We start from the raw sequence: 12677 nt of genomic DNA, 5'->3' as shown, positions 1-12677 counted from the left end.
AACAAAAAGACAAATAATCCAATTAAAAAATGGGCAAAGGAAATGAACAGACACTTCACCAAAGAAGACATTCAAGTGGCCAACAGACACATGAGGAAATGCTCACGATCACTAGCCGTTAGGGAAATGCAAATCAAAACCACAAAGAGATACCATCTTACCCCGGCATTACTGGCACGAATCAAAAACCTGGAAACAACAAATGTTGGAGGGGCTGCGGGGAGATGGGAACTCTTATGCACTGCTGGTGGGAATGCAAAATGATACAACCATTTTGGAAATTGATATGGCGCTTCCTCAGAAAGCTAGAAATAGACATACCATTCAATCCAGCAATCCCACTCCTAGGAATATATCCTAGAGAAATAAGAGCCATCACACAAACAGACATTTGTATACCCATGTTCATTGCAGCATTGTTCACAATAGTAAAAAGATGGAAACAACCTAGATGCCCATCAACAGATGAATGGATAAACAAACTACGGTACATACACACGCACAATGGAGTATTATGCAACGATAAAGAACAATGGTGAATCTGTGAAGCATCTCATAACGTGGATGAAACTGGAGAACATTATGTTGAGTGAAATAAGTCAATCACAAAAGGACAAATATTGTATGAGACCACTACTGTAAAAACTCATGAAAAGGTTTGCACACAGAAACAATCTTCGATGGTTACGAGGGAGAGGTAGGGTGGGAGGGGGAAATACTAAATAGATAAGTGGTAACTTTGGTGAAGGGTAAGACAGTACACAATACTGGGGAAGCCAGAGTGACTTGTACAAGGAAAGATCATGGAAGCTCCATAGACACATCCCAACTCCCTGAGGGACTGAGTTGCTGGGGGGTGGGCTGTGACGACCGTGGTCTTGGGAAGCATCTAGCTCAATTGGCATAACATAGTTTATAAAGAAAATGTTCTACGTTCTACCTTGGTGAGTAGCGTCTGGGGTCTTAAAAGCCTGTGAGCAGCCATCTAATATACTCCATTGATCTCACCCCTTCTAGAGCATGGGAGAATGAAGAAAACAAGATACAAGGGAAAGATTAGTCCAAAGGACTAATGGACCGCAACTACCACGGTCTCCACCAGACTGAGTCCAGTACAACTAGATGGTGCCCAGCTACCACCACTGACTCCTCTGACTGGGATCACAACAGAGGGTCCTGGACAGAGCTAGAGAAAAATATAGAACAAAATTCTAACTCACAGGAAGAGACCAGACTAACTGGCCTAACAGAGACTGGACACCCTTTCAGCTCAGTAATGAAGTCACCCCCAAGGTTCACCCTTCAGCCAAAGATTAGACAGCCCCATAAAACAGAATGAAACTAAAGGGGCACAACAGCCCAGGACAAGGACTAGAAGGCAGGAGGGAACAGGAAAGCTGGTAATAGTGAACCCAAAGTCAAGAAGGGAGAGTGTTGCCATGTCGTGGGGTTGTTAACCAATGTCACAGAACAGTATGTGTACTAACTGTTTAATGAGAAACTATTCTGTAACCCTTCATCTAAAAGACAATTAAAAAAAAAAAGTATTGCCTTTGAGCCTTGCCTAGGGATAAATTCTCAGAGACAAATTAAGATTCAATCCAAGGTGTATTTTATTTTATTTTATTTTATTTCAACAAGTGGTAGAACTGCTTTTGACTTAAGCATTGGCTCTGAGAAGCATTGTTTTCTCTGCCTAAGTGTTCCAGTTAGACTGCCTAATCACCTCTTCAGGAAGTGGGACTCTGTCATAGTTGTTTGTGGTTCATCCAGAGAGAAATACCAGCAAAATACAGTTCTCCAACCTTAACTTCCCACAGAGCTGTTTTGGTCATAACCAAGACAACTTTACAATAAAGTAGACTTTTCATCTGGATAAATGATTTCAGAAATGCCCTGAGGTCCATCCATACAAACATCGTCCTCCTGGGGTGTATATTGGACTCTCTTAGAATACCAATTAGGGGCTAAGATGTCACTTCTCCAGATGTTCATTTAGGCACACCAGCTTGAGCTGCAGTTTTAACTTCCCTCAAGGAAGAAAGCAAATACCTTTTAGCAGCTCACCATGGAGTTAATAAAGATGTAAAGTTCTTTGGTTCTCTAAGTCATTTGTGAATGAATCAGTAACCAATGGCACACTCAGTAGTGTTTGTCTTGCCGTCTGAGGAGTTAAATATAGTGGAATAGTCTCAACCATACAAAGTCCTGAGCTGAAGAGTAACAGTCTGTTCTGGAATAATTATTTTTACTACTTCAAATAAAGAGGTCCTGACCTAATTTATCAACACTTGCCTTTCTCTCCACTGATATTGCCTCCTAACCTTACGAGTGAGCAACAAGCTCAATCAAAAACTGCAGTCGCAGCCTCATCAATTAAAAATGCATTCCAGGGTTGTCCTTTCTAATGAGAAGGAAATGATGCCTCTTTTCCTTAGGTGAAAGTGTGGAAGAAAATGCTAGTGTTGTTGTCAAGCTGCTCATCAGACGCCCAGAGTGCTTCGGCCCAGCCCTGCGGGGTGACGGAGGAAATGGTCTGTTGGCCGCCATGCAGAGCGCCATTAAGATCTCTGAGAACCCAGCACTTGACCTCCCCTTTCAGGGATACAAGAGAGAAGTGTAAGTGAATGGAATTGCCTTCTGGCACATGATATATGGTTGGTAAGCTCCCAAATATTGTTAGTACACTGATGATCTAGAAGGTATTATAACTTTACTTGATAGATAAAGCACAGGTTCTTTACAGATGTGGTTAAAAAAAAAAAAAAAACCCATTGCTGGCAAGTTGATTCCAACTCATAGTGACCCTATAGGACAGAGTAGAACTGTTCCATAGGGTTTCCAAGGAGCAGCTGTTGGATTCTAACTGCTGACCTTTTGGTTAGCAGCTGACCTCTTAACCACTGTGCCATCAGGGATCCACAGGTGTGGTTAGAACATTTAAAATGACTTTGTCAAGTACATTGTAAGCCTAGTGATCAGTATCACCTTGACCCCTTCCATTTTTCCCTACTCTGTTTAGACCAATCACAGAATCAGCAAACTCTTTGCCCAACACGGAGCCCCCTACAGCATCAAACACTACACCACATCACATCACCACAAGAGGAAGCTATCTGCAGGCTAGAAGCCCTGGGCCAAGGTTACGGTCATTGTCTAACTCCAGCAAGGTTTCTTCAGTATTCTGAGCCTTGGTGCCTCATTCCATACCTCAGTTTTAAGAGAGATAGCACCCTCCACTTGCTCTTCTGAAAGTATGAAGACTAATTAGAAAAGTGTTTTGACTTCATTTCTTGGGAAAGAAAGAGAATGGCAGAACATGAAAAATTACAGCATTAATAATCTTGGTATTTAAAGGTTAAAGATACAGTTTGTGGCTTGACTGATTTCCTTGTGACTTTCCCTTCATCATATCTTACAACCGTTACCCTTTCTTTTATCACAGCCTCTAGATTAGACCTCAGAATCTATAGAATGGGTATAACCCAACAAAGGTAACTCCCTAGCCAGCTGGCTTTTTTCTTTGTCATCAGTTCTGGTAGGTGAACTGGAAAGAACCTAAAATATAAGCTGTCCCAACTTTTCTCATGTGACATGGGAAGACACTGAGACCAAGGTTGCATAAGTTGTCAGCAACAGAGCCAAGACATGGATTCTGTGTTCGTAACTTGTGGTCCAATGTGCTTTCCATGTAGTGCTCAGGGACAAGAATGGAATGAATGGTTGGTAGGAACTTTGGGGATTATGTGCAACTCTGTGAGTATGTGTGGTCTGCATGGTTAGCTCATGTCAGTACTCATGCCTTAAAGTTCGGGGGACCTTAAGAGTGCCATGGACAAATATCTGGGTCCTTTGAGCTTAATGAACAAATTAACCTCTTTAACTTCTGGAGGGAGGGAGGCATCCAAGAGAAAGAATGTATGATGCCCAAGATGAGCAGAGTAAGTGATTTCATATCAAGTAGCTAATGTCTAATAATATGGCAGAAAGGATTTAGCCCAGTGCATGCCAGGCTTCCTCACATCTCCCTGTGTTGATTCTCTCTTGGCAGCGTGCAGGACGGTGAAGAGGAAGAAGTCGTGCACATGGGCAATGCAATTATGTCATTTTATTCAGCTCTTATAGATCTGCTGGGCCGCTGTGCTCCTGAAATGCACGTAAGTGATAGAGTTCCCAGAGAACAACTTTGAGAGGCTTGAGCCAAGAACACTGTAGATTTCCTGAACATAATTTCTTCTTCTGTCTCTGGCATTTCCTAACATGCCTTTCTCTTAGTTCCTTTTAGCGAACATTAAAAGTAGTTTCCATCTCTGATACCTGATTCTGTAGCTTTGTAAGAAATGATTCCTGGATGAATCTGTGTGTTGTGTGATTTCTCAGTGGCACTAGTTGGACATTTTTGCTACACATTGCATTTCAAAAGTCTCCCTAAATTATGTTTCCATATGCCCCTATTCCCCTACGCGACTGTCAGTTGGTCATACTGTGGGGGCTCGCATGTTGCTGTGATGCTGGAAGCTATGCCACTGGTATTCAAATACCAGCAGGGTCACCATGGTAGACAGGTTTCAGCTGTGCTTTCAGACTGAGACAGGCTAGGATGAAGGGCCCAGCAGTCTACATCTGAAAAGAATTAGCCAGTGAAGACCTTAGGAATAGCAGCAGAACATTGTCTGATACGGTGCCAGAAGATGAGCCCCTCAGGTTGGAAAACGCTCAAAGGAGAAGTAGGGAAGAGCTGCCTCCTCAAAGTAGAGTCGACCTTAATGACGTGGATGGAGTCAAGCTTTCGGGACCTTCATTTGCTGATGTGCCATGACTCAAAATGAGAAGAAGCAGCTGCAAACATCCATTAATAATCAGAATGTGGAATGTACAAAGTATGAATCTAGGAAAATTGGAAATCGTCAAAAATGAAATGGAACGCATAAACATCCATATCCTAGGCATTAGTGAGTTGAGATGGACTGGTATTGGCCATTTTGAATCAGACAATCATATGGTCTACTATGGCAGGAATGATAACTAGAAGAGGAATGGCCTTGCATTCATCCTCAAAAAGAACGTTTCAAGATCTATCCTGAAGTACATCGCTGTCAGTGATAGGATAAAATCCGTATGCCTACAAAGAAGACCAGTTAATATGACTATTATTCAAATTTATGCACCAACACCAAGGCCAAAGATGAAGAAATTAAAGATTTTTACCAACTTCTGCAGTCTGAAATTGATGTAACATACAATCACAATGCATTGATAATTACTGATGATTGGAATATGAAAGTTGGAAACAAAGAAGAAGGATCAGTAGTTGGAAAATATGGCCTTGGTGATAGAAATGATGCCGGAGATCACATGATGGAATTTTGCAAGACCAATGACTTCTTCATTGCAAATGCCTTTTTTCACCAACATAAACAGCGACTATACACGTGGACCTCACCAGATGGAATACACAGGAATAAAATCAACTACATCTGTGGAAAGAAACGATGGAAAAGCTCAATATCATCGATCAGAACAAGGCCAGGGGCCGACTGAGGAACAGACCATCAATTGCTCATATGCAAGTTCAAGTTGAAACTGAAGAAAATTAGAGCAAGTCCATGAGAGTCAAAGAACAACCTTGAGAATATCCCACCTGAATTTAATGACCATTTCAAGAATAGATTTGACATGTTGAACACTAATGACCGAAGACCAGACGAAGGGTGGAATGACATCAAGGACATAATACATGAAGAAAGTAAGAGGTTGTTAAAAACAGGAAAGAAAGAAAAGACCAAAATAAGTATTAGAAGAGTTTCTGAAACTTGCTCTTAAATATTGAGTAGCTAAAGCAAAAGGAAGAAAAGATGAAGTCATAGAGCTGAACAGAAGATTTTAAAGGGCAGCTTGAGAAGACAAAGTATTATAATGACATGTGCAAAGAGCGGGAGATAGAAAACCAAAAGAGAAGAACACACTCAGCGTTTCTCAAGCTGAAAGAACTGAAGAAAAAATTCAAGCCTCGAGTTGCGATGGTGAAGGATTCTATGGGGAAAATACTAAATGACGCAGGAGCATCAAAAGAAGATGGAAGGAATACACAGAGTCACTATACCAAAAAGAATTGGTGGGTGTTCAACCATTTCAGGAGGTAGCATATGATTAGGAATTGATGGTACTGAAGGAAGAAGTCCAAGCTGCACTGAAGGCATTGGTAAAAAACAAGCTCCAGGAATTGATGGAATATCAATTGAGATGTTTCAGCAAACAGAGGCAGTGCTGGAAGTGCTCACTCATCTATGCCAAGAAATTTGGAAGATAGCTACCTGGCCAACCGACTGGAAGAGATCAGTATTTATTTTATTCCCAAGAAAGGTGATCGAACTGAATGTGGAAATTATCGAACAATATCATCAATATCACACACAATTAAAGTTTTGCTGAAGATCATTCAAAAGTGGCTGCAGCAATATATCAACAGGGAACTCCCAGACATTCAAGCTGGATTCAGAAGAGGACGTGGAACCAAGGATATTATTGCTGATGTCAGATGGATCCTGGCTGAAAGCAGAGAATACTAGAAAGATGTTTACCTGTGTTTTATCGACTACGCAGAGGCATTCGACTGTGTGGATCATAACAAATTATGGATAACATTGCAAAGAATCAGAATTCCAAAACATTTCATTGTGCTCATGAGGAACCTGTACAAAGATCAAGAGGCAGTCGTTCGAACATAACAAGGGGATACTGCGTGGTTTAAAGTCAGGAAAGGTGTGCATCAGGGTTGTATCCTTTTCACTATACCTATTCGATCTTTATGCTGAGCAAATAATCCAAGAAGTTGGACTATCTGAAGAAGAATAGGGCATCAGGATTGGAGAAAGACTCATTAACAACCTGTGTTATGCAGATGACACAACCTTGCTTTCTGAAAGTGAAGAGGACTTGAAGCACTTACTGATGAAAATCAAAGACCACAGCCTTCAGTATGAATTACACCTCAACATAAAGAAAGCAAAAATCCTCACAACTGGACCAATAAGCAACATCATAATAAATGGAGAAAAGATTGAGGTTGTCCAGGATTTCATTTTACTTGGATCCACAGTCAACACTCATGGAAGTATCAGTCAGGAAATCAAGACATACATTGCATTGGGCAAATCTGCTGCAAAAGACCCTCTAAGTGTTGAGAAGCAAAGATTGAAGACTAAGATGTGCCTGACCCAAGCCTGGTGTTTTCAGTCACCTCCTATGCATGTGAAAGGTGGATGATGAACAAGGAAGATGAAAGAAGAATTGATGCATTTGAATCGTGGCATTGGTGAAGAATACTGAACATACTATGCACTGCCAAAAGAACGAACAGATCTGTCTTGGAAGAAGCGCAACCAGAAGAATGCGCCTTGGAAGCAAGGATGGCAAGACTACGTCTCACATACTTTGGACAGGTTGTCAGAAGGGATCAATCCCTGGAGAAGTGCATCATGCTTGGTAAAGTAGAGGATCAGCGAAAAAGAGGAAGATCCTCAGTAAGATGGATTGACACAGTGGCTGCAACAATGAGCTTAAACATAACGACAATTGTGAAGATAGCGCAGGACCTGGCAGTGTTTCGTTCTGTTTTACATAGGGTTGCTATGAGTCAGAATCAACTCGATGGCACCTATGGTCAGTTTGATTCTTGATCACGGCCATTTAGGACAGCTCCATGTGGAAATCCTTTTTTCTCGTTGATCATGGTGGTGGTGGTGGTGTGTGCTGTCAAGTCAATTCCGATTCTTAATGACCCTATAGGGTAGAGTAGAACTGCCTCATAGGGTTTCCTAGACTGAAATCTTTACAGGAGCAGATCACCAGGTCTTTTCTCCCATGGGATGGCTGGTGGGTTCAAGCCTCCGACCTTTCCGTTAGTAGCTGAGCACTTAACCATTGCACTACCAGGGCTCCTTGATCAGAGTATTAGGCCCCAGGAACACAGTTTCTTCTCATGGTTCATGTTTGATTATTTCCCAGAAGCAGAGCTTTGCAGACGTCCTGAAAGGATGGCTTTATTTTTAGGTGACATCTTCTAAATGTTCTGGTTTTTATCTGAAAAGTTATGTTCTTCCCCTTCCCTTCTTCACCTCTTCTGAGGGCTGAAAGAGGTTGACTCATTCCACATAAGGCCTCATTAAGCCAGCAGGCTTGTGGAGAATGTCAGTGTTTACAAGGGCCCAATGGTCAGACTTCTGGAAGGCCTGGAGGTCTAAGACTGTTCTTCAGTGGGAGAACAGCCAAAACCCAGGAATGCTGTGGCCAAGTTGTGCAGACAAGCCATAGTCATGCATATCACAGTGTTCTCAGCTTCCAAAAATTCTCAGCTTCTTGAGATAACACTAAGTCACTATCATATACCTCATTCCTGGGTCTTGAGCCCATGGGTGTAAGGCCCTTGGAATAAGAGGCAAAATGTATTATTTCACATTAAAAACAGAAATGAAATAGATTCTTTACAATAAGGAAATTGCTGCAGAGTTCTCCAAGAGAATTTTTTGGGGGAGGGTGGATGGTTTTTCTTTATTTTTATTTTAATAATAGATCTTATTTAGCCCAACAGCCAAAATAGTTTACAGATCTTATTTAAATTTTACCAGTTGTCCCACTAATTATCTTCTTCTGGTCCAAGATTCAGTCTAGAATCTCCTTTAAATCTAGAAGAGTTCCTCTCTCTGTCTTTGACTTTCCTGACCTTGACACTTCTGAGTACTGGGCCATTATTTTGTAGATATCTTTGAGAGAATTTTTTGTTTTATTGGTAGCTGTTCTTCTGACTTAATCCAATCCTGGATTTTCTACCTTTTTTCTTTTATAACTAAAGCAAGGCCTTCTCACAATAGTCTGTGGGGCCTGGGGAGGGGTCATTTATCTCTTTATTAAGACATTTACTGTATCAGTTGTTCCTATTAATTCCCTCTATGCTCCCATTTCTGAGACCCAGAAAATGTGCAACTTTTGTCAACTTTCTTCTCTCTAGAGGAAGCTAAAGTCTTATCCACTGTTGCCTACATGAAAACACTTAAGTACATATGCCACTGAATACTGCCTAAAACCAAAAAAAAAAAAAAAAAAAAAAAAAACCACGTTGCGGTTGAGTTGATTCAGACTCATAGCGACCCTGTAGGACAGAGTAGAAGTGCCCCAAAGGATTTCGAAGGCTGTAAATCTTTACAGAAGTAGACTGCTACATCTTCAGTGGAGCAGCTGGTGGGTTTGAACGGCCGACCTCTGGGTTAGCAGCCAAGCGCTTTAACCACTGTGCCACCAGGGCTTCTTGAATACTGCCTAGAGTATTAAAACTATAAAATGCTTCAAGGAGAGTCAGTTCTGAGGCATAACTTCCACATAAGTATTCACCATATTCAGAAAAGAGGAAAGATAAGAGGTGCACCTATCATTTTAAGGAGGCTGGAAGTCAAAAGCAGAGGATATCTCCCCACACTGTCTTCATTGTTTAGGTAAAGGTGGAGCATTGTTTACGTACAATTGCCTTAGTCCTGAGCTAAAAATAAAGGGAAAACCAACTAAAAAAAAAATTCAGATGAAGGTTTACAGAACAAATAGTTTCTCATTAAAAAGTTAGTATACATATTGTTTTATGACAATGGTTAACAACCCCGTGACATGTCAACACTGTCCCTTCTCAACCTTGGGTTCCCGATTACCAGCTTTCCTGTCCCCTCCTGCCTTCTAGTCCTTGTCCCTGGACTGTTGTGCCCCATTAGTCTCGTTTCGTTTTATGGGGCTGTCTAATCTTTGACTGAATGGTGAACCTCGGGAGTGACTTCATTATGGAGCTAAAAGAGTGTCCGGGGGCCATACTCTCGGGGTTTCTCCAGTCTCTGTCAGGCCAGTAAGTCTGGTCTTCTTTTGTGAGTTAGAATTTTTTTCTACATTTTTCTCCAGCTCTGTCTGGGACCCTTGTTGTGATCCTGGTCAGAGCAGTCAGTTGTGGTAGCCAGGCACCATCTAGCTGTACTGGACTCAGTCTGGTGGAGGCCGTGGTAGTTGTGGTCCATTAGTCCTTTGGACTGATCTTTCCCTTGTATCTTGTTTTCTTCATTCTCCCTTGCTCCCGAAGGGTGAGACCAGTGGAGTATCTTAGATGGCTGCTCCCACAGGCTTTTAAGACTCCAGATGCTACTCACCAAGGTAGAATGTAGAACATTTTCTTTATAAATTGTGTTATGCCAATTGAGCTAGATGTTCCCTGAGACCATGGTCCCCAGCCCTCAGCCCAGCAATTCTGTCCCTCAGGGAGTTTGGATGTGTCTATGGAGCGTCCATGACCTTTCATCGTACAAGTTGTGCTGGCTTCCCCAGTATTGTGTACTGTCTTACCCGTCACCAAAGTTACCACTTAACTATCGTCTATTTAGTTCTCACCCCACCCCTCCCATCCCTCATAACCAACAAAGATTGTTTCTTTTTGTGTGTAAACTTTTTCATGAGTTTTTAAGGTAGAGGTCTCATACAATATTTGTCCTTTTGTGATTGACTTATTTCACTCAGCATAATGTCCTCCAGTTTGATCCATGTTGTGAGATGCTTCACAGATTCATCATTGTTCTTTATCGTTGCATAATACTCCATTGTGTGTGTGTATGTACCGTAGTTTCTTTATCCATTCATCTGCTGATAGGCATCTAGGTTGTTTCTATCTTTTTGCTATTGTGAACAATGCTGCAATGAACATGAGTGTGCCTATGTCTATTCGTGTGACAGCTCTTATTTCTCTAGGATGTATTCCTAGGAGTGGGATTGCTGAATCATATGGTATTTCTATTTCTATCTTTCTAGGGAAGCACCATATCATTTTCCAAAATGGTTGTATCATTATGCATTCCCACCAGCAGTGCATAAGAGTTCCGATCTCCACGCAGCCCCTCCAACATTTGTTATTTCCATTGTTTTTGATTCGTGCCAGTAATGCCGGGGTGAGATGGTATCTCATTGTGGTTTGAATTTGCATTTCTCTAATGGCTAGTGATCCCGAGCATTTTCTCATGTGTCTGTTGGCCACTTGAATGTCTTCTTTGATGAAGTGTCTGTTCATTTTCTTTGCCCATTTTTTAATTGGAGTATTTGTCTTTTTGTTGTAGAGGTGTTGGATTTTCTTGTAGATTTTAGAGATTAGACCTTTGTCTGACTTGTAATGTCCAAAAAATTTTTCCCAGTCTGTAGGTTCTCTTTTGTACTCTTTTGGTGAAGTCTTTTGATGAGCGTAAGTATTTAATTTTTAGAATATTCCAGTTATCTAGCTTATCCTCTGAAGTTTGTGTGTTGTTGGTTACGAAAACTAAAATTTTGAAGATTTCACTGTTTTTGCTCTAAAAGAGGAATCTTGAAGATTTTACTTTTTTCTCAATCTAAAGTCTTAAAAAGAAACCTTTTCTGAGTCTTCGAGCATCATGAAGAATGAAGCATCATGAGTTTGAGAGGAAATATTTGCTTTTAATGTAAAAACAGGAGAAAAAATAGTCTTTTAAATTAGAAAAATGTGCTTGGCCGTGTGTATGTGTATAGATTACTCTTTAACAGCTTTATTGAGGTATAATGCACATACAGTACAGTTCATCCATTTAAAGTGTACAATTCTCATACCCTTTAGCTATCACTTCCTGTCCTCTCACACCTCCACTACACACACCAGCAACCACTAATCTGCTTTCTTCTCTATAGATCTCCGTGGTCTGGACATTTCATATGAGTGGGATAATATATATAATATACGGTCTGTTGTGATTGGTTTCTTTCACTTAGCGTAATATCTTCAAGGTTCATCCATGTTGTAGCATGTATCAGTACTTCTTGTTTACGGTTGAATCCTATTCCATTGTATATAGATTTATCACATTTTGTTTATCCATTCATTCATTAATGGACATTTAGGTTGTATCCACATTTTGGCTGTCATGAATAATGCTGTTGTAAACATGCGTGTGCAATTTTTTGTGTTGGGTGCATATCTAAGGTCATATAGTAACTCTGTTTAATCAAAGCATTTACTCTTTTTTGCCAATATGTCATCATCTTGTCCAATACACAGTCTAGCCTGTTTCCAAATCCATTCACAGATGTTTAGGGAAACTATTCTAATATGAGAAAATCTAGGTTGAAAGTACCGTGGGTAGAAGGAAGTCTAAATCTTGATGAGGGAGGCTAAACAGCCCCACTTTCCATTTCTGTGCCTTTCACCAGATAAGGAAACCTTGAAGGGAGCCAGGAAAACACTAGGTATCCTGCAGCCTTGTGTCACAGGGAGGGTTGGGGACCCCAGTGTGTCCATACTCCAGTTCCCCTGGGTACCTCTCATCACTTTAGCAAGTAAGTTGCACAACTTGCTTATTCTCAGGGGGACAAGAAGCATGGGATAGGTAAGCCGTCAGAGCTCCATCTGAGGAGGGGAGTTCTTCCTTCCTTGCTGCTCCTCTGTTCCATCATATTACATACACACCTTCTCAGAGCCCCTCCATTGAGCCTCTCCTCTGTGAGGGCTGGGGAGAGGGGGATGCCTTTATCGCTGACAGCCTTCCCTCTGCCCAGAGGAATGGGAGGTGGCAGCCGAGGTGGGCATTCTCCTTTCCCTGAGGTCACCGAGTACCATATTCCAGCATGTCATCCTGGGGCACATCCCATTCGGGGCC

General features: G+C 41.4%; 1 protein-coding gene across 1 annotated transcript in view; it reads left to right on the top strand.

Moving 5' to 3' along the window:
- Positions 1-12677, top strand: part of RYR3 (ryanodine receptor 3) — a 420187-nt gene that overhangs the window by 277206 nt on the left and 130304 nt on the right. The window contains exons 44-45 of the mRNA XM_004380716.1: positions 2439-2619; positions 4052-4157. Coding sequence (XP_004380773.1) covers positions 2439-2619; positions 4052-4157 — 287 coding nt within the window. The remainder of the gene's footprint in view (positions 1-2438; positions 2620-4051; positions 4158-12677) is intronic.

This window comes from Trichechus manatus, unplaced genomic scaffold (genome assembly GCF_000243295.1).
Source record: "Trichechus manatus latirostris isolate Lorelei unplaced genomic scaffold, TriManLat1.0 scaffold00076, whole genome shotgun sequence".
NCBI lineage: Eukaryota > Metazoa > Chordata > Mammalia > Sirenia > Trichechidae > Trichechus > Trichechus manatus.
The sequence above is the reverse complement of the archived record's forward strand: the minus strand, read 5'-3'. Positions and strand labels throughout refer to the sequence as shown.